General features: G+C 31.7%; 1 protein-coding gene and 1 pseudogene across 1 annotated transcript; both read left to right on the top strand.

Annotated features, from left to right (window-relative positions):
- Positions 1–900: 900 nt before the first annotated feature.
- Positions 901–2,166, top strand: LOC134237330 (choline dehydrogenase, mitochondrial-like; annotated as a pseudogene).
- Positions 2,167–3,954: 1,788 nt separating this feature from the next.
- Positions 3,955–25,823, top strand: LOC134237321 (voltage-dependent R-type calcium channel subunit alpha-1E-like). Its single transcript, XM_062719428.1, has 37 exons — positions 3,955–4,402; positions 4,955–5,060; positions 5,466–5,605; positions 6,740–6,843; positions 7,168–7,338; positions 7,949–8,160; positions 10,746–10,849; positions 10,990–11,102; positions 11,460–11,522; positions 11,618–11,645; positions 11,760–11,890; positions 13,507–13,619; positions 13,845–13,957; positions 14,072–14,203; positions 14,318–14,390; positions 14,479–14,599; positions 15,405–15,493; positions 15,674–15,726; positions 15,966–16,037; positions 16,871–17,063; positions 17,202–17,308; positions 20,321–20,414; positions 20,508–20,668; positions 20,752–20,898; positions 21,047–21,254; positions 21,391–21,558; positions 21,651–21,758; positions 21,842–21,925; positions 22,142–22,249; positions 22,921–22,986; positions 23,093–23,184; positions 23,273–23,417; positions 23,886–24,016; positions 24,296–24,510; positions 24,641–24,730; positions 24,818–24,933; positions 25,365–25,823. The coding sequence occupies exons 1-37, from the start codon at positions 4,203–4,205 to the stop codon at positions 25,512–25,514; spliced, it is 4,521 nt and encodes a 1,506-aa protein (XP_062575412.1). The 5' UTR covers positions 3,955–4,202; the 3' UTR covers positions 25,515–25,823.
- Positions 25,824–25,952: the final 129 nt, after the last annotated feature.

Raw genomic sequence — 25,952 nt, forward strand, 5'->3', positions numbered from 1 at the left:
GGCCCCTGGGCCTATTGTTTTTACTGTTATGTTTTAACAGAAACGAACATTAGTAATTACATGTATATGTGATATGGATTCATCAATTTTCGAGGAAATCAAATTTCTTAAATTTGACCAAAATAAGAATTTTGTTGATAATTAAGTACATGCTCGGATAACTTCACGGGTGGTTGTCTGATCATTTAAAATAAAATATTCAACTTCATTGATCACCTTTTATCGGTGCCTTGCTCAACCTAAACTTACTTAGACATTTAAAAATGAAGTAGTTTACTATTTAAAAAAATGATGCATACTCTTATTTAAAACAGGAATTATTTTGATTCAAGGAAAATCAGAGACCAAAGGACAATGACAATTTACTCATTTCTGATGAAATTTCATTAAATTCTCTTAGATGGGGAATCAGAACACAAGTGTGTCCATCTGAGATTTTCATGCACATCTTTTACTTGATAAGAATGCTTGAAGTAAATAAATTTGGTAGATAGGAAATGTTCCGCTTCTTTTTTTTTTTTTTTACTGAAACCAAATTGATGCGACTTACTAGTATAATTGCCTAATTAAAAAAGAAAGTATGAGAAAAATTGGATCTTGATAAATATTTTAAACTTCCATTAACTTTTTTGTGTTATATTACTTGAAATCAATTCTCATTTGAAACAGAAATGACATGTTTTTGATCACTGGTATCCTATTGCATTGTTCAAAGAGAACCCACAAAGGGGGTGGGGTTAAGTGGTCTTGTTCCATATTTCCTTTCTTCAATGGTCTTTAAAACAAGAGACAGTATGTCAACTGAATATTTAGTTAACTTATGACTTTTGCAATTTCAGTTAATCCATAGATTTCTTTAAAAAGTTTTTCGTTCGGGAAAATAGCTGCATATATACAACGATTCTTATAATGTTTTTAGGAATCCAGCAGGTTTTGAAGTTAGCAAATACAACAGCATTCCGATCAATTGGTGCGTCACCATCAGACCCGTATGAAGACTATTATCCCCGAGGAGTACTGGGTCTGTAGAATCAGACACTATATTATTGGGTTCTACCATCAAACATCAACTTGCAGAATGGGAGCAGTTGATGATAAAACAGCTGTTGTTGATCCACAACTGAGGTTTGCAATTTGATATATATTATTTTTTTCTAAAAAGCTGATTAATTTTGCTTTGAAGGTTTCAGTTTCATAAGCTGGCAGTTTGATGTCAAATACATGTAAATTGTCTAAAAAGTTGAGATTTTAGCGGATTCGGGAAATGAAAAGATTATTTCAAAAATTGCCTAAAAAATTCTGAGCCTCTTGTTTGTTCTTGAGAGTTATTTGTTCTTAGATGAAACAAAAATTTGTTTGCTTGGCTTTGGTTTTCAATCAAAGTCATAACTTAACAGTTAATATTTACACAGTAAAGAGTAAACAGAATTTCCGCGTTTGTTTCAGGAAATGAAAAGATTATTTTAGAATTACCTAAAAATATTTTGTAAAAAAAAAAATGTTTGGATATATACAGAATTCAATTTTATGTCATACATAAGATTATAGGTATTCACTTTTTAATTTAAAAGGCTATGTCTTCGAGAAGGAAGTGAAAATACATGCACGTTTGTTTAGAATTGAATTCCAGTCCAAAAATTGTGCACTTTTTTCTTGAAGGTTATTTTTCCTCGAGAAAACAACAATATGTTTCCTTCACTTTAGTTTTCAATCAAAGCCATTACTTTACAATTTACATTTACAGAGTAAAGGGTATTCAGAATCTTCGTGTTGTCGATGCGTATGTCATGCGCCATGTTACTTCTGCAAACACAAATGCTCCAACCATAATGATAGCAGAAAAAGCGGCCGATATGATTCGAGGAATTGATAGTGTCAACAACATTCGTAAACACATCGCCAATTTATAAATGTCTATGAAAGTTGTAATATTTATGAATGTTATCAGTATGTAACTGAGATGCATGCATGGTAACCTCCGGTTTTTTAAGCTAAATCATGAAAACATGATACATTGGAAATGTACAATGCTTACACAAAACATGTACTAGCATATATATATGATTTGAAACCAAGATGTAAATGTGAACTGATATTTTTGAATTCAAGCTTCTCTAAATGCCCCTTTCTTGTCCCTCTCTCACAACAAATGTTAAATAATCTCTCTTTCTGACTGTATGTATGTGTTTTTGTGTCAAGCCATTTTACACAACATAGTATTTATGTTCAAAGAGAACTAACTATCAATAACATATTAACTACATGAAATAAAAAAAATACATCTGATTTTTTTCTTAACCTTTAAATGCTAATTTTTAATAAACAAAATGAAGATATCGATTTTTCATTTAAATTGCCTTAATAATTGTTTAAATTGTGACTGATGTTAAAAGTTGAATATCAACAACCTTGGATACAGCTGATCATGTACAGTGACTTTGTTACTAAAACTTGTTGAAAAGGGGTGTAAAAGATGAAGTCTCTCAATATAATAAAACCGGTAAAAAAATGCAAATCGTGAAGAGAGTATAAACATGGACCCCTGGGAACAACAGAGGTAGCATCAGGTGCCCAGGATGAGTAGTCAGCAGGGCTTAAGGTACTCTGGCAAGCATTGTCGCCCATGAGCCTCTTGTTATATAAACGTTTAATAATCAATGATTGAAATCTCGTCTTCTGGGGATATATTAAGCTAATAATTTTGTGAAGTTCATTAAAAGTCTCATGGAGAGAGAGAGAGAGAGAGCGAAAACTTGAAGCAATTTATCTAGCCGCCCATCTGTATGAACCATTATACCTGTATTAATGTAGGGGCACAGACACAAATTAACATTATTATTTTTTACTTTTACGCCGTATATTTCTTTAGAGTTTCGTTAGAGTTATTGAAGAGACTCATTATCGATGGTGTGTCGAACCTTTCAACAGTCAGTCTTTTCCATTTGTATCGTATATTATTCCATTTGCATTGTATAATTTAATTAATTTCCACTTTTATTGCATAATTTTTGATTGTTTTCTATACCTTTCCATTTGTATTCTGTAATTTTTTTAATTGTAATGAAATTTTTTATCTTTAATGTATTATTTTCAATTTGCATTCTATAATTTTGTATTTTAAATTTATAAAAATATTCAAACTTGTTTGTATTTTTTTTAAGGATGTTTATAAAAAGGAAGCCACATACTCGCAGCTACACATACTTCTTAAATATATAGTTTTCTTATTGTAGGCTGTATTGCAACTTTCAATCCTTCTTTCAATGGTATTTTGAAGTAGACATAATTTTGAATACAGATTTCAAATATATGCAAGTTAAACTTCAATTGTTTTTACACTGGTATTTTGAAGTTGACGTGATAATATACATATATCAATTGTATGCAAGTTAAACTTCAATTGTTTTTCAATTGTATTTTAAAGTGCACATGATTTTAAATCCAGATATAAAATATATGCAAGTTAAACATCCGACTGTTTCACAGGAAGAAGGAAGCTTGATTTTCAGATTGTAACTGAAAATCGACAAGATTCTTATAATGACACAAAAGTATCTACATATACTTCGTAAAGGGCACGTCAGCTGTATGGTGTGATATGGAGGTAAGATATACGGCTCTGTACATTAATAATGAAACTTAAATGACAAAAAAATGTAAGATATCTTTAAGCAGAGAGATACTGAGAGAGAGAGGAGAGGTACCAGAGAAGATATAAATCTTTTGTATCTACTGAGTATACGGATACAAAAGAATATTTGTAATTTAAACTTAATTTTTTGGAAGATTTGAGTAATATGACAACTATTTTGCAGGTAGGTATTTTTTTATGTTTACTCCTTGATGTCCAAACTATAAAAGATATATGTACATAAATATGTATACAGCATGTTTTTTTTAGTAAACTAAAATTTTGTCTGATAAAGCAAAGGAGAATAAAACGCATGTTACATGCATTGTGTTAAAAGTATTTATACATTGATACCTATGTATAAATTGACAGTGAACACTTTTTTGATCAATGTAATAAATTCTGTACACTTGTTTTAAAGATGTATGATGAATATTGTAAATTCATTTGAGATTTTACATGTATGTTGATCAGATTTAGGACACCTAGCTTGAACCGACGACATGTCAGAAGAGATGTTGAATTGACCTTATAGCGGAAGTCGTTGATATCTGACCTTCTTTGGCATTAAATGATGGAATTAATGGAAGAAAGATATCCATTGCGTCGACAGAAATCATCATCAAAAGAAAGACGAACTATTTACGAACTTGTCAGCGAAATTCAAAATGACCAGCAGTTACATACAATCAATGAAAATGACAGATCACTGTTTATATTTGAGAGAAAGTTGTTCATCAGAAGATTAGCTATATATGTGACGGAAAGTAAATATCCTTGACAATTCATCTTGAACTGCTTCCTTCCTGGTTATTTGGGGTAAATGGGGAGTATCTTAACGTATAAACCTTCCAACAAAACATGCATAAATAGTTTTCTTGGAAGAAAATATAAAGAGTGAAATCGGGACAAGTGGGTCACATAAGGATAATAATATTAAATTTTACGCTTCAATGTCAAGGCCGTGAGTAGTACACAATATATATGTTAGTGTCTGTATCAAAAGTTAATTCAATGTCACAGTAGAACACCTTTATTGCCAAAATTAAATGTCCAGGAATGGACTCGGAAAAGACTTCAGTGATGTCGATGCTATTTATGAAAATGCCCTTGCTCTAGGTTAATCATGTGCAAGTAATAAAAACTCTTTCCCGTAAAGATTTTTTCAAGAACTAAAAGAAAGACTGATTCAAAGTTACTTGTAATCAAAACCCTAACATCAAAGAAGTTTTTGATAAATCAGGTTATTCTAAGATACAATATTTTTCCTCCCAATAATACAATTTTGATTAGTTTTTGTATACACGCCTTAACACTCCTTAGATTTTTTGAAGGTTTCATCTTAATTACAATTATAGCTAATTGTATTGTATTAGCCCTGGAGGAACATTTACCAAACAAGGACAGAACAAAGCGAACCATAGAACTGGTAAGTTGTCTAAAATTCAAACGAGTTCATGAGTTTTTACCCATGTAAGAGCAGATGAAAAATGCATTCCTGGAGTAATGTTATATATTTGAACCTATTTGGATTGTAAATGATATGAATTTTAGAATAGTAAGAAATGGTTAACTTACTATGATGTTCAAATTTCTTCCTTTCTGAAATTCTTCTTGTTCATGTATTTCTGTGCAACGTTTTTTTACTTTAAATTGTATTTTAAAAATGAAATATAAAAATCTATGCGGAATAACCTATTTATTATAACTAATTATACTCAAGCCAAGTTTTAATTTTCAAGATAAATTTATGATAAAATTTTGTTTGTATCATCTGTCCTTGAGAAAGCTATAAGACCAAATAATGGTTATAGCACATCATTATCGTTTTTAGGAAAAATCAGAGGTTTATTTTTTGTTCATCTTTACTACCGAAGCTGTTTTGAAGATAATTGCAAATGGGTTCTTCTGTGGGCGAAATGCATATCTACGGGACAACTGGAACAAACTTGATTTTCTTGTTGTTATTTTGGGGTAAGTATACATGTTTACTGAAACTAAAGATATGATATCTCTCATAATGCAATCAAATTACATATGATATAGTTGAATGCAGATATTGATATTCTGATGACTTTACTCAACAAAGTGAAGGTATACTTGTTAGGTTTGCTGAAAAACAATCCACCCAAAACGTAATTTACTGTGCCCCACTTCATCAAACGATTTTACACTTTTATGACATGGATTGAATATGGTTAACAAATTTTTTCATTTGCATTTTATTATTTTCCATTTATGTAGTATAAATATACAATACAAATAAATTATACAATACAAACGGCAAATAGAACACAATTAGGAATAATCATAAAATTCATTTGAACATTTATACAATACAAAAAATATAGAATATAGATGAAGTTGTATAATCCTGATATTGTGTAATCAATAAAGTCTTGCTTAATTCGATAAATATAATATCATACAATACAATTTAAAAAAGTTATATATTAGAATACAAATGAATAATTATAGAATTCAAATGAAAACATATAGAATACAAACAGAACCTTATAGGATACAAATTGAAAAAAAGAAGTAAGAAGGAAAAATTATACGAACAATTATAGAATCTAAATGGAAAATAATACAAATAGGAAATAGAAAATTATAGAATACAAATACAAATTATGCAATGCATGCGAATGAAAATTTATATAAATTAAAAGATCAATGCATATTGCAATGTTTTCATGGCATATTGGTTGTGAACTTATGATTGCTTATTTACACATCTGAGAAAAAGTGTGCAGAATAAGTCGACAGGCTGAAATTGCCCAACAAACATGCTCTATCAGTGGACCTGTTCAATCCATCCCTGTGTATTAAACAGATTTTAGAAAATTTTGCCTTAAAGAAAACTTTGATGCTTTAATGCGGATATCAAGCCAGTAAAATAACTTTAATCCGACAACAACCTACGATTGGTTCATTACTCGATCATCATGACTTTGATTTAACAAAATTATAAAGGAACTCATCAAAACCCACATCTTTCGAAATTAATTTTAACGTTATAAATTAACTTAGAAAATATGTTTAAAAATAGTAATATGGATATATAATTCTTTTTTTTTATTTTTAAAAAATGGAATTTATCAACAGAATTTTGGAGCATATGTTAACATTCTTGGGTGACGGTGTAGACCTGAATCTACTGCGATTGGCAAGAGTTCTGCGGGCCCTGAGACTTATATCTGGAATACAAAGTAAGTTTAAATCTGGAATACCATGTAAGATCATCTTTACTGATATTTACTAGAGTAGTGTGGGTTTGTTTGTTTGTTTGTTTAACGTCCCATTTTGAGATTTATTTACGCATATTGAGACCACTTGAAGAGCTGCAAATTTTTACACTAAACTCAGCCCGCAGAGCCATTGAGCATTAAGGGACCTTTTTCCTTCCAACATTTGTCGGGCACTCAAAATAATACGATTCTAATAAAGATTTTTTTTCTACAAAATCTTTATTTAAATATAATAGCCATGTTATAAGTATTCTAAATCAAATCTTATTGAAATTGATATTACAGATATGAAGGTAGTGACCACGACCATTTTTCGGTCCGTATTCCCCCTGCTGCCTGTCTTCTTTCTCGTCACTATGGCAGTGCTAATCTTCGCCATTATTGGTATGGACTACTACAAGGGAGCATTTAATAGGGCCTGCTTCCAAGATAGCAGACCCAGGATGGCTTATAACGGTAATGTTCAATGATCAATTTAACTTGCTCATTCACGTAAATCTTTTCCTTATATAAGGTATTTCCTTCTCATTTACTAATTAAAAGGGATGCACTTCTTATTTCTGCATGGATGAGGTCAAGTATGACGTAAAATAGAGAGATTAACAGATAAAAATTACATGTATTTATACATTATTATAAATTTGCCTCCATTTCCCTTTTTAAATTTTTTTTGCTTTGTTATGTATATAAAACACATTTTTTTCATGTACCCTTCTTAATTGAGAGGTTCATTTATTTTTCATTTCTGGAAGAATATTATAGTGTTCATACATACAAGGCTTGCATGAAAAAAATAATTGTACATGAATGATAAGGAAAATAAGATTTTAATTTTTGTATACTTTCACGTTTGTGCTATTGTGTGCTAAGGTCGAGAAAGATGTAAAGTGCATGTATATGACTTTGCACTTCGTATTCATTTCCTTATTATATAAAATGTAATATGTTGTGTTTTAGATAGAGCTATTTCTATGCTTTTTTGATAAAATTGGTCTTAAAAGAAATAAACTTTTTATTCTAGAGAAATTGATTATTTTTGAGAAACATTTCAACATATCATGAACAGATAGAATGAGCCTTTCCGACATTCCAGAGCCCCCGCGGCCATGTCAGGTTGACCGTGCAGGCGATGGTCATCACTGTACCGGAAATACCACGTGTCGTCGGTATTGGATAGGGCCCAATAGGGGTATCACAAGCTTCAACAACATTGGCTTGGCATTACTGACGGTATTTCAATGCCTCACTATGGAAGGCTGGACCGACTTGTATTACTGGGTAAAAACTACTTAATTAACCTTAATGATTCAGGACTATTTTCATTGAGGCCCAGAATTTATTTCTCAGTCACAACATTGAAAACACTTGAGCTGTATGATAATAAACTTTGATGGCTCTCCCTGACAGCTGTATTCTGTTTTGAAAATAAGGTTGCATATTTGATATTATTTCATTGCTAAAAAAGAAAAAAAAAATCGATTGTTTGATTTATTATTATTTTAGTGTACCATTCATAACAAAAAAGTGTAAACCTTCTTAACTTACTAGTAATACACAACTTAATTAACACCACATTTCGTACATTTTTTGTTCAGGAGCCTTACTGTTAAGTTCACTAAAATCAAAGGCCTGAAGGGCCACAATGGCGCCGCGCATTAGATGTGGCAGTGATACTGTGAAATTATTGGATTTCCAAGCATGTTTAAAAGCATGCATATGTCTACAGAAATATATAGCTTAGTTGTATATCTAGATAAAATTAACCGATTTAAGCATTTATGAAATAAACACCACGTTTTCCTTTTATTTTTTTTAATTTTTTTTTTAAAATACACTTCATTTTATTGTTTTTAATCACGATTCTACGAAAACATCGATGTCGGTTTTTAGCTCTACTGGTCAGAGACCAGAAGAGCTTATGCGATAGTAATGCGTCCGGCGTCCGTCCGTCTGTCTGTCCGTCTGTCTGTAAACAATTTTTCAAAACGCTACTCCTCCTACAGTTTTGGTCTGATTTCAATATAACTTGGCACACACGTAGAATACACTAGGATACATAAAACAGAGCATCGGTTTTCGATTTCGATGAACGGTGTTGCCATGGTTACTAAAAATAGAATTTTCTGTGAAATTCCTTTAAATTGCTACTCCTCCTACAGTTTTGGTTTGATTTCAAAATATCTTGGCACACAAGTAGACTACACTAAGATACATAGAATAGTGCATTGGTTTTTGATTTCGATGAACGGTGTTGCCGTGGTTACTAAAAATAGAATATTCTGTGAAATTCCTTTAAAACGCTACTCCTCCTACAGTTTTGATCTGATTTCAGTACAACTTGCCACACAAGTACACTACATTAAGATACATAAAATAGTGCATCGGTTTTGATTTCGATGAATGGTGTTGCCATGGTTACTAAAAATAGAATATTCTGTGAAATTCCTTTTAAATGCTACTCCTCCTACAGTTTTGATCTTATTTCAGTACAACTTGGCACACAAGTACACTACATTAAGATACATAAAATAGTGCATCGGTTTTGATTTCGATGAACGATGTTGCCATGGTTACTAAAAATAGAATTTTCTGTGAAATTCCCTTAAAATGTTACTCCTCCTACAGTTTTGATCTGATTTCAATATAACTTAGAACACAAGTAGACTACACTAAAATACATAAAATAGTGCATCAGTTTTTGATTTCAATGAACGGTGTTGCCATTGTTACTAAAAATAGAAATGTCTGAAATTCCTTATAATGCTACTCCTACAGTTTTGGTCTGATGGCAATGGCTTCTTTTCTCATCCTTTCTTATAAGTACAAACCAGTAGAGCTACAGTCTCGACAGAGACTTCTGGTTGGTTTTAACATTTATAACAGAGTACTAGATTTACCGCTTTTTGGCAGGTGATTCTGTTGATTCAGTAATAAATACACATGTTTCCTAAAGTTTTTATGCATAAATGAATTCATTTTAACCTGGAAAATGTTCATGAAAAGTTTGAATAAATTCTGTGCACGGGTAAATAAGAAATCGCTAAAAATCCAAAAACCGGGACCGTCGGGAGTTGGGAGTCGGAAGACTAGATTTATCCCTTGCCGGTCCTGATAACAATCTTGTTTTATTGGAAGCCATTTTAAATTTTGAGTTTCCAAAACAATCCCAGTTAATTTTTTACACCTGCACTGATAATTTACTGGCCTACTGAACATACGTTACATAGCCATCGGCATTGTTTACGTACGTAGATCAAGCTTGGGTTGTAACTGGAAGTTACAAGTACAACCTAATTTACGAACCAAATCCGGATATCGGTGATTCGAGCGATAAGCATGACCCGCCGTGTCATAAAAAATAATCAGGTTAAAGGTCGAAAAGTTACCCGACGAAAGTTGGTGAGTTGGTGACTATGTATAGGACTGTTGAAATTGTTATGATTTTCAAGCAATTTATGGAATAAACGCAAAAATTGGCAAATATATTCATACACCAGTTACATGAAGATCTTGGTTCGAGTACTATATTATTTGGCTCATAAAGAAAGCGGTGAACAGTCAGAGATTGATGTGCGCCGAGCTAAAGCTCGACGCCATAAAAATTATTTCTTTAAAATACACTTTACTGTATGTAAGATCGCGAAAAAATTAGAAAACTTGTCAAGTTGTTTGCTAATGAGTATTACATTTTTTAGTATTGTGTCTTCCTGACGAATATACAATTTTATGTTTCATAAAATATTTTATATACAAGCTTTTTTACATTGTTTTTGAAAAAGTTAGATTTATATTGCAGTTATTATTGATATATATGAATTCTTCCTGACGTTTATAACATTGTCCTTTCATATTTGTTTTTCCAGACTAATGATGCCAAAGGTACACAACTGAACTGGCTGTACTTTATCCCACTGATTATGTTCTGTGCCTTTTTCATGATGAATCTAGTACTTGGAATATTAAAAGGGTAAGTATGTTTGACATTATTATGTTAAGTTAACAAGTACATTTTACATTAGTGACGTCATTATGTATATACTGTATATTTTATGCACATAAATAAAAACAGATGTAATCAGTGTTTTGAAGCACATCTGATGATTTCAGAGTCTTTACAAGAGAACGAGAAAAAATACAACGAGAAAAGAAAAATGAAAAATTCATAGATCCTGATGAAAAACAGCAAATGCGAAACTATTTCCAATGGATAAACAGAGGAGGTATTAACTAAAAAACCAACAACATTAAGTTGATTTTAAAAAGCCACATGTCAAAATGAAGGACAAAATAGTATAAAATCCTCCTTTTGTACCTGTTTTGGGGTGTCTTTTCGAATAGTGCGAAAGTTTAACTAATTAGTTTTTACCTACAAAGTATCGCAATTTTAAACTTAATTTTACATTAAATGAGGAGCTAGATTTGGTTGTTACCATACCCTGTCCTTTAAAAAATATTGATTTATATGTTATAAAGTCACATAAAATCGTAAATTGAATATCTAGTAAATATTAAGACATGAAACGAAAGATTGACATGGCTTAAACTACTATTTAGTCAGAATTAAAAAATATTTTTAGAAGAAATTATGTGTAGGGAGCATTCTTCCATACCGAAGGATACACATGAAAGTTTCAAAGAAGGTTAGTTAAAAAAAAAAACTTAAAACCTCTACATTTCTGTTTCATTTAATAACTTTTGATTTATAACCGCTATATAACCGCTATCAACTTTTCAGCTTTCAAAAGAGAGATGTCAAAAATAAGGTAAATACTGCGAGTAAATAAATTTGTTCATGTCAGATAAAATATTTTCTTTCAAAAATAATAAAGGCTTTAAACTTAAATTATTTTAACTTGATTATATTTTTGTTTTAATAGGGTATTATATGTGAGAAGATTTGTGGAGTCGGATGTGTTCTTCTGGGGTACCATGTCCTGTGTGGCGACTAACACTGTAATTTTAGCCACAGAACATTACAATCAGCCTCAGTGGATGGATAGTTTACAGTGTAAGATGTGATTATATCTACTGTATTAAGATTCACTTAGCACTTAAATTAAACCCAAAACACCTTAAGATCAATCATAACAATTGACATTTTTTAGGCTAAAAAACTGTTCATGTCAAAGAAGAGGTCGCTAGTTTACATTTCACATCTTGGCAAATATGTGATAAAGAACAGGGTTCAATAATGCCATTTTTTGGCCCTATGAACTGAAGAAAATTTGAAACTGCTTGATTTTAGTTGACAATGCATTAAGAAACTAACAAAAACGAGATAATTTTCACGCGAGTCAATGCATTATGACGCCATGAATTGATTCATTTTTCTCATCCACTGAAAAATGCAACAAAACCGGCAGATTTTTAAAGCTATTTTCCGATATTTCGTGAAGAGCGCGACATCTGATCTAAAACAAGTACTGTAAACAGGGAAATTTTCGCCCCCGTTTTATTTTCGCCCCATTCGCCCTTGTCACATTTGGGCGAATTTAAAACGAGACGAAATCAAAGTACACTGTATTATTTCTTAAACGAGAACTGTGAATTGGCGAATTTAAAACTGGGCAAAATTGTCAGCAAATGTAAAAGGGCGAAGATAACACGGAGAGAACCCTATATACAGTAATGATTAAATGATAGAACTGTTTCTGGGAATTACAAGATATGTTTCATTTTTTTTGGATCAAGGATTAATATGCTCATTTTTCTTCTCTGAAAGTACTCGAATAGACGTGTTTTTTTTTTTAAATATAAGAACATTAAAATTTTATAAAGCATGTTTTCCTATACTTAAACTTTCTGGAGAAAACTTTAATTGGAAATTAATGCACTAAGCCTTTACTTTATCTTGATGTTTGAAATAGAATATAGAGTGTTAGTCTATAAATTGGTATATCTACAGGGCCATTTTATGCTTAAAGTGAACCTATCTCTTCTTTGGAGGAATCTAAGTGGGCTGGCTTATTTAAGATTTTCACTCCAAGGATCATGATCAACCTATCGACCGTTTTTCGTCTGCTTGCAAGTAAAAAAAAAGAGAATCTGAAACAACTTACATGAACCTCCAAATACAACTGTGCATGTTGTGGACAAGGGATTTCAAAAACCTCGTTTAAAGCCTGAATGGTTTTATAATGACTTTTTAAGGAATAAAACTATCATTTAGTCGTATTCTAACGAATGTATTTCAAACCAATTTTAAGGCTTTCTTAATGCTAAATTTGATTACGGACTACTCCGCCTACGTGATAACACATAGGAATCACGGTGGTTTTGTCCGGTCGAGAGGTAAACCTTACTCCGCACAGGCACCTGATCCAACTACCTCTAGACTTTTTAGGAGTCCGTGTTTTGCTCTGTTCACAAATAAATAATGTTTGCTGGTTGCTTAAGATCAATCATTATTTGTTATCTTACCTGTTTCATTTGTTTATCGTGGAAAATTTGAGGGTTGCGAACTGTAATAAATTAATTTAAAAAACAAACGAAACTCGAACGTTGCAAAACATGGACCTTTGGAGAAACACCAAAGGATGAATCACAAAACCATAAGAAATAGCCCCCCCCTCTCTCTCTCTCATGATTTGCAGTAATGGTAAGAAACATATTCTTTTATTTCAGATTATTTAGAAATTTTGTTTGTTGTGTTGTTTACCATTGAAGTATTCCTAAGGATATATGCACATGGATATCAACAATATTTCTACTCCTCCTTTAACAAATTCGATGCATTGGTAAGTATGTTTGTTGTTCCTTAGCGTTTCTAGACCATTGATCTAATGTTCTAAAATTTGATTGAGTTTTCTGATGGAAGATATTTACGGTGTCCCTCGGTTCAGTTTTCCATCTCTCGATCTGTCTTGTTTTCACATTTTCAACTTTTAAAAGTTTAATTATTAATTTGACATTTAATTATTATTATTAATAGATATTATAATAATATTACACAACACCTATAGGTTTGGGTAATTAGCGTCATAGGGTTAATCCTGCTTATTCGTTCTGGTAATCGAGGCTTAAGGTGTAGTGTCTTCAGAAGTCTGAGATTGCTTCGAGTTTTCAAGAAAACAAGGTTTGGTCATTTCAACTCTTTTTAAACATACATATTAAAGTGTAGTGCAAGATTATTAGTGCAAGAATGTAAGTATTGATTCTCAAATAGGCATTAACTATTTTGGTTTTACAGGTATAATGACAAAATAGAGAAGCTGATTCAGGTGATGACCGGAAGTATGTCCTACATGCTGAGTCTGCTATTTCTTCTCTTCCTGTTCTTGTTTGTGACTACGCTGATCGGGATGCAACTGTTTGGCGGAAGGTTTATATAAATTTTAGTGTTTTTAACTTTACGCCTTACAAACAATTTCCTAAAAATTTGTGATAAAAGTCTGTATTTTTATATTTTTTATATATTAATTTTATATTTGTTTAGATTTAACTTTGAAGAAGGGAGACCAGCTTCCCATTTTGATTCTTTCCCAAAAGCTATATTGACAGTATTTCAGGTAAACTTTATTTCTGACATTCCTCTTAATAATTCTTCTCTTTTAGATACATGTATTTCAAAGCTCATTATTACATGCTCTTCTTCAGATTATGACGGCAGAGGACTGGAATTCAGTCATGTACAACGGAGTTCGGGCCTATGGTGGAATAGACGGACTGGGGGTCTGCGTGGTGTTTTTCTTCATAGTTGTCGTACTTTTTGGAAACTGTATCTTTTTTAATACTCAATTATGAAATCTAAATAAATGACAGGTTATCATAGGGAACACAAGACTTGTATTCTGTCATTTTCTTTTGAATTAACCCAAATCCCTCCAAAATGAAATAAAGAAAGTAAGAAAAAATAAAATAAACCAACAAAAAAAAAATAACAAAAAAATATCCAGTGATGAAGTTAACTTCCATATTTTGAACATTATTTAACAAGCATTTTTGAATCTGCTGCTGACAAATGTCAAGCGACCGTTGCTTGTGTTTCGCTCATTTGGAATCATTTTAGGCCAGTTATGAAGTTAACATAAATGAAGGGATAATTCTGTTTTGATTTTTTATTTAATTTAGATACACAATGAACTTTTAAATGTTTTATTAAACAAGAGCATATGGCTTGTAAACATTGCAAAAATTGGGGCTTATGTAACGTACTAGTACACAAATTGAAGACCAATATTCAGACTTTTTTGCGTTTACCAGAAATGCTCTATTGAATAGGGGGAAATAAAAATGAACAAAAATGATTAAACCGTGGATTTTTTTTTTTTTTGGAAAAATATCACGACGGTAATTTTTATCTATAGAATTGCTTCTATGCATGTATAACGTAATTCTCGGGTATGCACAAAAAATTTCTCTTTTATAATTATTTTAAATATACATGCACATGTATTCCCTATAGAATTAAAAGGATGATAGGAGTCAAACACCTACATACTTACTACAAACCTGATCACCATGCATTGTACTGTATTCATAACTTAAATTAAAATGATTCAATTTTCATTGACTCTCCTTAGATACACTTCTCAATGTTTTCTTCGCCATTGCAGTGGATAGCCTTGCTGAGGCAAAAGAACGCTCTGATGCAGAGAAAGAGAAAGTGAAAGTGAGTATGAGAATATTGTTTCAATTTAAATTCTTAAAAATTTTTAAATTAGTTTTGTAACAATCATTAGTCGTATTGCAAAAAGCATGTTATGAAAATTAAGGAACTTTTTTGTTTTACTTTTTTTATGTATTAAAGGTAAATTTTAAAAATGTTTACCAGTGCTATTTTTTCTGAAAGTCTGAAATAAAGAAAGAGAGAATGAAAGATGAGGAAAGAACCTGTGATAATTTGTGAGTCTAGTAATAATTATTTAAAATACGTTTTAACAATACCAAGAATAATATCTAATAGATATAGTTACAAAAATTACGTCAACCAGGTGACCTTTATTTTCCCTGCAAGCTTTCAGTAAGTAAAGCATAATGTAATTTGCTTTTTTCTGTATAACCCTGTAAGTCTTTTAAAATATTAATATTTAATCAATGTTTTAAAAATTCAGTTCGTCTTTTTATGCATTATTTGAAAAAAGAAGTAACTCTACCAATGAAAAAGGAAGCACAATACCACATCGCACTCTCTGTATCTTTGGCCAACAAGGCAGGTGAGTTTTAAATCTGTAAAAGTGGTTGGTACAGTTATCGAGATTACAAATTTTCCTTCATTCTTTCTTCACAATGTTTGTAATGTGATGATTCTGAATAATATCATGTAGTAAACTTATCTTCGAATAGATTATATTATGGGTGCACTAATAAGCCATCACCAAAGTGTTTTAAATATAATCATCCGCAAAGAAAAATTCCACATCTAAATAATAATTTGCATAAGAAAATATACCGGTATACATATTAATTTAGATTTGTAAAATGATAATAAAACATTAATTTGACTAGTAGTTACATTTGGAACTCAAGTGGCCTCTAAACATTACTCGTTATTACCTGCTTTACTTTTTATTTCTATAATGTTAATTTTTGAAGATGCGCCACGATACTGCATCAGATGTTATATCAAAATGTATTCAAAACTAGCATTTGAAAACATTCAAGAGATAAAACATTTCCTTTCCGACAAGAAAATCATATGAATTCTAATCATTTTCAAACAGTACCGTATATATAAGTGGAAATTTTAGCGAGTCACAATTTTAGCTATTTTCCTTAAAAAAGTTATTTTTATTTTTAGCGATAAGTAATTTTAATGATTTTAAACTGCTCACTAAAGAACCTATTGCAAACAAAACGCAATTAATTTTTAGCGATATTCAATTTTAGCGATCTCAACACCCTCGCTAATAATACCAAAATTAAATCCCCGCTTAAAATTCTGCTTATACGGTATTAGTGACGCAATATTTATTTTGCGTTTTAGTATGTGATCTGTTTTGGAAAGAAGTGCTTGAAAGACATACACTGAACTTGATTTTGATTGCAGGGTGAGAGTGTTCGTCGGAAAAGTGGTCCGTCAGGATTGGTTTGAAAAATCGGTGATGATCTGTATAGTACTAAGTAGTATTACTCTTGCAGCAGAAGACCCTACAAAGGGCAATAACGCCGGCCGCAACAAAGTGCTGTTTTGGATAGATGCTGTTTTTGCTTTAGTATTCACCATGGAGATGATACTGAAAGTTGGTTTTTTTAAACCTGAAGAAACAATGATTAGAAACTATAAATGGCAAATTGATAGATTATACAATTTTGTTTTGGTTAATTTAGCTGGAGTACTTACACAACATTAAGTTTCTCGTTTTAAAAATTTGTCACAGATTATCGATATGGGGTTTCTGTTGCATAAAGGATCATATCTAAGACATGCATGGAATTACTTGGATGCTATGGTTGTTGTTGCTTCTATCATATCCTTATTTATAAGGTAAGGAAATTTTTAAAACCATTAAAACCAACATTTGCTTTATAGTCCTTTTTTTGCATATGATAGTAAATTTACTAAAATAAGATATCCATGTACCGGTGTTGTAGAGTAGGATTTCCCCCATAGCCAGTTTTCCCCCCGGAAATCGTACTCTATAGTAGGGTTTCCCCCAGGGGGAAATTTCGCACCAGAGCCAAATTTCCCCTCTTTCTTTCTCAGAGCAGGATTTTCCCCTTCGTTATAGATTCAATAAGAACCACAGCTGCAATATCTTTGTGGAAAAAGAAGATAAAAGACAAACTGATTTTTAAAAGGTAAATGAGTGTTTTTTTTTACTTATGATGTAAGAATTTTCTAACCATATATTACATGTATTTCAAATCATAAAATTCCAACCAAAATATATAGTTTTCAAAAGAAATGTAAAAATATTTTAAAATATGATGAAATAATGGATGCTTGGATTGGTAAATATTTTTGGAACTGTTTGGGTTGTAAATAATAACAATGATAAACTTTCCTAAACATTAAGAAATTATAGATTGGTCTCGTTAGCAACGCTATATAAGAGATAAATAAGTGTTTGAGCACTAGTTTAAGACGACACATTAAACGCAAAAAGTCAAATTTTAATTGTGTAAAATAATATTAAAATACATTCTTGAAAACTAGCAAGAGAACTTCCTATATACATGTATTTTATTAAAATTTTTAAGAAACGTGTTGAATTGTAAAGTTGCTGCAATGCATATTTGAACTTTCGCCAATTATTTCATTTGTGCTTGGCCAAACTTTAAGAAATACATGTATCACTTCTAAATTCAGGAGAGAGGCATCTAAGTTAGCCAAAAACTCCTGAATTTTGAAAGAAAAAGGTTTGTTTTATTATCTTTATGGATTTTCATATTTAACATGTTAGATTTACATTGTACAATACATGTATAACAAGCATTCTGAGAGTATTGCATTAGCAATACTGGTCCCCTTTACCGACAAGTGAAATCTAGTTAAAAATTGAGAATGCCATTATTCCGTAAAAATTCATTGAAGTGGAACAAAATGCAAACTTGAAATTCACCTACCAAAAATTAGTTCAATATCTTGAATCGTTAAGAAAAACATTGCGGAAAACCGTTAAAAATTAAGCGAAACGAAATGCAGACTTGAACTTTAACTTATCAAGATATACTCCTATACCAAAAATCAGCTCAATGTCTTCAAGCATTTAGAAAAAAAGTGCGGAAAACCATTTTGCGATAGAAAGACAATCATATTGACAGACGCAAAGGAAACTTAAAGTCCTTTTCAGTTTCAGCAATTTATTTTATTTTAGAAAAATGGTTTGACGGTAGCCTAGAAGTATCGGATTTAAAACTTTCATGTTCATTTTTCGTATAAGTATGTGCAATACATTCGGTCACAATTTTGAGGAAGGGGCACTTGTAGCAATGTCTACTACCCATATGAAAAAAATTTACTATTAGAATTCAATCGGAATATTCAGTTGACTACTAGTTGACGGTCAACTGACCGTCAATTGACCATTAATTGAATTTTTGCCATGCAAATGACGGAGCATTCAACTCATTTGCATAGAGTGGACCACTGTTGAATGCTCCTATATATTCTTTGTAGTTGACAACTAGTTGAATACTCTTCTATTTCCTTTGCAGTTGACCGCTAGTTGAATTCTCCTCTATTTCCTGTGCAGTTGACCGCTAGTTGAATGCTCCATTAGTCAGTGCACGTAGGTTGCATGCATTATTTGAAAAAAATGGGGGGGGGGGAGATTTGAAATCTAAGACAAGCAGTGTTCTTGAAAATATGAAGAGTCAAAACAATGGAGTTTCTGAATTGACATAAATGTACATGTAAATCTAAATGCATGTTATAAATGGATTGAGCTGGCACGCTCTCATAAGTTGTAACATGCTTTCTTCATTTTCTGTGCAGAAAGGGTTATATATATATAGAATTAGTCTAAAGCAATGGCATATTTTACCAACACAACAAGAAACGCAACAAAACACTTGATGCATGACAATTAGTTTTCAGAAGTTTTGTAATATTTTAAAAAAGTACACAATAATGGAGACCTATACTGGCTACAGTTTTTTGTATTCCTAAAATCTGTTTTAAAAAAATAACAAGCTTAGTAAAACAAATCTTTAAATTTTATACTTACAATAGTACATGAGATTTCACACGCTGAATCATCACGAAGACAATAATGTTTCAAATCAAAATTCCCACCTTCTACAGAAAACACACATGTACTGATTCAACTCTTGGTTGTTGTAATTAGGGTATAACAAACCCGATCTATAATATTGTAATTTTGAACCCAACATAAATATATCGTGGGAGAAATTTTCTAACAAGTCGAAGTGTTCAACTAGTGGTCAACTCTTGTTTTGCATGAAAATATCAAAGTATAAGCATTCAACTAATGGTCAGCTGGCCATTTTATGCAAATCAGTTGAACGCTTTTCAGAAAAGAATTCAACTCCTAGAGGTCAACTGTTTTCGCATTATCAGTTGACGACTAGTTGACTGCTAGTTGACGACTACCGGTAGTTGACGGTCATCTACATATTTTCGTATGGGTATTCCTCCTCAAAAATAAAAATAACATTGTATTTCATTGGGTAGAAATTTGGCTCAGAGGGAAATCGCACTCTAGAACTACTACACAGAGTAGGATTTTCCCCCGAAAAATTTACATAGTGTGAGATTTCCGTAGGGGAAATCCTGCCTTAGAGCCAGTTTTCCTGGGGTGGGGGGGGGGGGGGTTCTGCTCTAGAGTCAGTTTTCCGGGGAATTCTACTCTAGAACCAGTTTTCCGAGGGGAAAGATTTTAGGGAGGAAAGCCTACTCTACAAGACCGGTATTTACTTTTAATGACACATTTTGCTTTACCAGATTTTTTTTAAAATTATCAAATATATGTATGATTTCCACAAGTGCACATACATGTTCAATAATAATTTGTGATTTTGATCCCAATTGTAGACACTCAAATACGAAGTCATTGAAGATCTTCAGGGTTTTAAGAATCTTAAGAATTTTAAGAACGATCAACGTCAAAAGGTTCAAGGGCTTAAAGGTATTGAAAGATTGAACGCTGATAATGTTGAGGATATCACATTATCAACTAAAGAAAGAATGCATCCATCTGTTTTGTTGTTATTTTTCATAGAAAGCATGCGAGAAGTTTTCTAAATCGGTAAAGAGCGTAGGACCCCTGGTTTTGATTTATGTGCTGATGCACCTCACATTTTCCATCATGGCGGTTCAGCTACTGAAAGGAAGATTGTGTTACTGCACGGACATCTCAAAGCATACTCCAGATCAATGCAGGTATTAATATTAATTCAAAGAGTAAATATCAGTTATTCGTTTGATGATGACTGTTACGGATTTTATGTTTTTTTTTATTGTAGGGGAACATTTATCCAGTATACTGGATTTCATTTTCAAAACCTCGAAGTCAGCAACAGAGAATGGAAGAGGCGTGATTTTCACTTCGATAACGTTTTCGCCGCGATGACAACTCTGTTCGTCATAACTACCGGAGAGGGGTGGCCAGAGTGAGAAACATTTTATGTGCCATGAAATTATGCTCTCTCTATCTCCCTCTCTCTCTCATTCATGAAAGTCTCGTTACATGTGTTTTGAACCTTGGGGAATAATGACTAAAAATAATTTCTGAATAAAATTTTTCATGCCTTCCATTAGCATTTTAGATTCGGCAACATCAAGCTCCGGAATTGACAAAGGACCAAAACATGAAGAAAACTTACCTATTTCTATCTTTTTTGTTGTTTATATTGCCATTGCACCCTTTTTCTTCCTGAACGTCTTCATCGCTATGATAACAGTCGCATTTCAATCTGATAAAGGGAACAAAAAGAATGAAAATACTATTGGGTTAACTGAAAATCAGGTAAATCTTATTTTAAGACATTGTAAAAAGATTTTAAAAAAAAAAATTAAAATTCTTGTACCCTATTTTTTTCATATGCTCACTGAAAATTCAAATCATAGATAAACTTCTTTGTATATTTTTCTCTCTTGAATAGGAGAATTGTATTCTATATGTTGCAAAAACTGAGCCAGATAAAACAAGATTTGTACCAAAGGATGCATCTAAACCCCGGGAAATGATATGGCAACTTGTAATATCTGATCTCTTTGAAAATTTTATCATGCTGTTGGTCATTTTAAACACGATATGCTTAGCTATGGAGGTGAGTATTTCTTTCAATCTTCGCTGATTTAAATTGCAATTTGTACCTGTCTTTGTTATAAAGAATACCGAAACTCACCAGTGTGATTGCAGTATCAAGATCAGCCAGAGTCCTATGCATTAGCTTTGTGGTATTCAAATCTGACGTTTGTAGTTTTATTTGTCCTGGAAGCATCGTTGAAACTACTTGCACTACGCAAGGCAAGAATATTCAGTTTATATGAATTTGAATTCTTTCTCTGTATTATTCTTTTTTTGTTAAATGTTAATTTGTCTTTTTACAGAATTATTTTTCTGACAATTGGAACAAGATGGATTTCGTTCTTGTTGTGGGCAGTGTTATCGACGTCGTCCTAGATTTTTATAAAGTTAGTTCTCTACCTCATAGTATATCAGTGCATGTATATGCCAACTTTTGCACTATGGAGTTAAAAATAATTGAGATTGAAATTAAAAAATACCATCATTAAAATGTTTTCCGAATGATATACTTTTGTATTGAGGAAAATTTACTTGCACATGTTATGAATTAAATGAATAATGTGGAATTTGATACAAACAGAAATGATTTTTTTTATCAATAGATTCAAGGCCTCAACTTTCGGGCATTTAGAGCGGCTCGCGTAATAAAATTGTTAAAGAAATTCAGGCAACTCAGATATCTTTTATGGAGCTTTTATGTATCTATGAAGGTAATGTTTCACATAAAATTATACTCTATAACACTGAGTTGCATTCATTTCTAGATAAGGAGGCTGGGTTGTCAAAAATTTCCAAACAGGTCCACTTAGAACTTATGAAAAATGTTGTTTTTACCGTAAACCACAGTTTCAAAGTTGTGATAATGCAATGCAATTTCCTACCCAATTGTATTTTCCTACCAAGTTCTTTGCTATTATAGCCTTAACATGGCAATGACAACCAATACTTCTAAAAAAGACAGATTTATATAATGTACATTTTCAACAAATAATTAATACAGGTTACTACATTGAAAAAAAAACCGTTAGTATTTAAAGTGACTTTTGTAAATGAATTAAAAACTGGGGCATCTTAAAAATTAACATTCATCAAAGAATACAATGTATTTGATGCTGCCATATAAGCCTACGAGTCATTGTACGTATAACATGAAATGAAAATAAGTTACTGTATACTATACTACATGTATATATATTATAAAGTCAGAGTCTAAAACTTTTGGTATCATCTGGATCAACTACGCTAATGATACTGGTACATGTATTTGAACTTCGGTAGAATACGAAATAAAAAATTACTAATGTTCAAGATGTTAAGTTCCGAAGACTGGAATACTATAATACTCAAATATGAAAGGAAGATTGTTTTTTTTTCATTTCAGTCTTTGCCATACGTATTTTTTCTGAACTTTTTGTCATTCTATGTGTTTGGAGTTCTTGGAATGCAGGTAAAGTATGCTTTTAAAATCATTCCAGAGACAGGTTCGAAATTTGTGGTCTTCAATAAAATTCATGCATTTCTTCATCACATGCAGTTATGTTTTTTTTATGCAGATCTTCGGGGATATTAAACTTGATGACAATACTTCTATCAACAGATACAACAACTTTAAGAATATAGGTACTTCCTTGTTACTTTTATTTAGGTGAGTAACTAAAAGCAAGTCACATGGATACTTTTATTACATCCCATTAATTTTATGTCAAAAATTTCAATAAAACGTTTATTGACAGATGTGCCACGGGTGAAAATTGGCAACAGATAATGCTCGACTGTATGGACTGGCGACCATGTGAGGGCGCTAGCCGAGGAACTTCTTGTGGTACCAACTGGGCATATCTATACTTTATTCTTTTTATAACTTTATCAACATTTTTGGTGAGTCTTTAGTTTTTCTTCGTTTTTTATTAACTGTGTCCAATCTCCACGTGAATATGGCACTTTTCACGAAGAGTTATCTTCTGTGCACCAAAAGATATGTTCCAATATTGCATTCATTCATTAATGCATGTTATTTTGCTCATATTTACAGTATACACTATTATCGTTGATTGAATTCGCTCAAGATCCTATTTAGTTGACATGTTAGATACTATATTGTTTTTCCCCAATGTTTTAGTCAACTATAATAGTTAAAGTTAAGATCTGGAAAATTTTCTTGAGAAACACACTATATGTACTTTATTCATAGATTCAACAAACTTTTTCACATTGACAAGATTTCTAAGTGAACTTGTCTTAACCAGCCTTGGATATTACACAAATTTTATGTCATGAAAGAAACCATATTTCTCGAATGCAATGTCCAGTGAAACGTTTGTTGAATTAAGTTATTCATTCTCTAAGGTAATGAACCTGTTTGAAGCAGTCATAGTGAACAACTTTGACTACTTGCATCGTGATCCTTCTGAGTTGGGAATACAGCATCTCTCTACCTTTACAGACCTTTGGCATAAGTATGCCAGTTTCCAAAACCCGTAAGTAAATGCTTTTAATATATTTACATAATAAATGCTATAAGTCATGATGTTATACAGAAAATTTATGAAAATATTAAATTCAAATCTGTGTCCAGGCCCCTTTTAGAATCCAGGATTAAAACATGGTAGGACTTAATTATCACACCCCGCCTTCAGTAAATATTGGTTTCAATCTGCCCCTCGTCATGAACCATCAGATGTTTTTTTGAATATAAAAGGATCTATTCTACACACAATTCATCCTAAGCTGTTGAATTTTCAAAAACTTTTTAATAGAGCGACTATGAATGTCATCAGATTAGAGGATTTTGTCAAGTCCATGGAACCCCCTCTCGGCGTTGGTAGTAAGTGTCCTAAAAGGCAAGTGCATCTTTTCCTTATGAGGATGAACTTAAAGCTTACAAGAAGCCAGACAGAGGGGTTCCTTACTGTCAATATTTGGAACGTGATGTTTGGTCTAGTGGGGTCAGCGCTGGGTCTTCACAATGACCGTAAGTGAATTAAAGATTATATAATATTCTTTGTAAAAAATAATACAGTTATCCTTTAGAAACAAATTGAAAGGTTTTTAATATTGGACTGATTTGAATGAAAGAGTCTCGGACATTTTTTTTTTTGAAGAATGGAAGGATGAAAATTATGCAGCTCTCAGGAACACGATCAAAAAACAGTTGAAATTGGACGAGAACAAACTAGACCTAATGATACCAGGTTCTTATTGAAATATAAAGTTATACCTCTTGTAATTTTTTTTTTCTATAAAACTGTTTTAAGTGTATATAGGTCATTCCTTTACAGAATCTCAACCTGAGATCGGTTTAAGGGAGTATATCGTTATTAAAAAGTGGAAGAAGTTTGCGCAGAGAGAGAAGACCTTATCAGAAAATGCTCCACGAAAAAGGATAAAGACTAACGTAAAAAATTCAACGTTTCAGTTTGTTAAACGTGTATTACTAGTATTATAAAATCAAAAATATAAACTGTTCTTAATGCCATTTCATTATCAAAATTGTTACGAAATTTGTGTAAAACACTTTTATCCTGCCTTTATTACTACAACAAACACATTTTTAAAAATAAATAATAGTTAACTTTTTAAGCCATCCTTATTCTCGCATTCGAGCCAAATTCTATACTTTCATATCTTAATTTAAATTTTATTCAGTTGAATTTATTAGAAACTTGAGGCTTTAAACGAAAACTTTTTGACAAAAAAAATTACATGCTATTGAAGCCTGCCTATTCATAAACTGATTTACAAATTTTTATTAAACATTTCAAGTTCCAAAAGGCGCTGGATTGGAAGATTACAAACTTGAAATTGCGCTGTTATTTTTATTTTCAGTTGTTCAACCTAAATAGGAAGGATTCTAAAACAAGGAAGTCTCAAGCACGTTTGAAAAGAACAACAGTTCCCCAAAGCCATCCCATGATCATGATGGACAATTTTTCAGAGGTTCCTCACAGTAATTCAATGCTGGAAAGTTATCTGTGAAAATATATTCAGTTTTAACGAAGTCGTCACTTTTCGATAATTTAGAAAATTTGTGAACAAGTGTAATTGTAAAATGCCAAGTTGGAAAAAGCGTCAAGAAAGCACCATGTTCTGGTAGTGTAAATGTAAACAATATTCCTCCATTTAATTGCTAGTTTGTTGTTTTCATGTTTGTATCATATAATGAAAAGCAAAACCGTCAACTAAAAATCTAAATTAAATTTACTTCATGATAGTATAAAAAGACTAGATAGTATTTGATATTTAGCAGCACCGTTCAATGCAAATAAAATCAAGACTTTAAAAATGTGGACGGATCCCTAAATGTCAATCTTTATTTCAGTCTTTGAAGATTTCAGTGTTAGTTCTCTGAAGTGAAGAGAAAGTCTTCACGCCTTGAACAAATGGCTTCACATTGTATCTATTTAAAATCAAGCC

This window comes from Saccostrea cucullata, unplaced genomic scaffold, assembly GCF_032062105.1.
Source record: "Saccostrea cucullata isolate Sc308-1 unplaced genomic scaffold, CSIRO_AGI_Scuc_v1 ctg16, whole genome shotgun sequence".
NCBI lineage: Eukaryota > Metazoa > Mollusca > Bivalvia > Ostreida > Ostreidae > Saccostrea > Saccostrea cuccullata.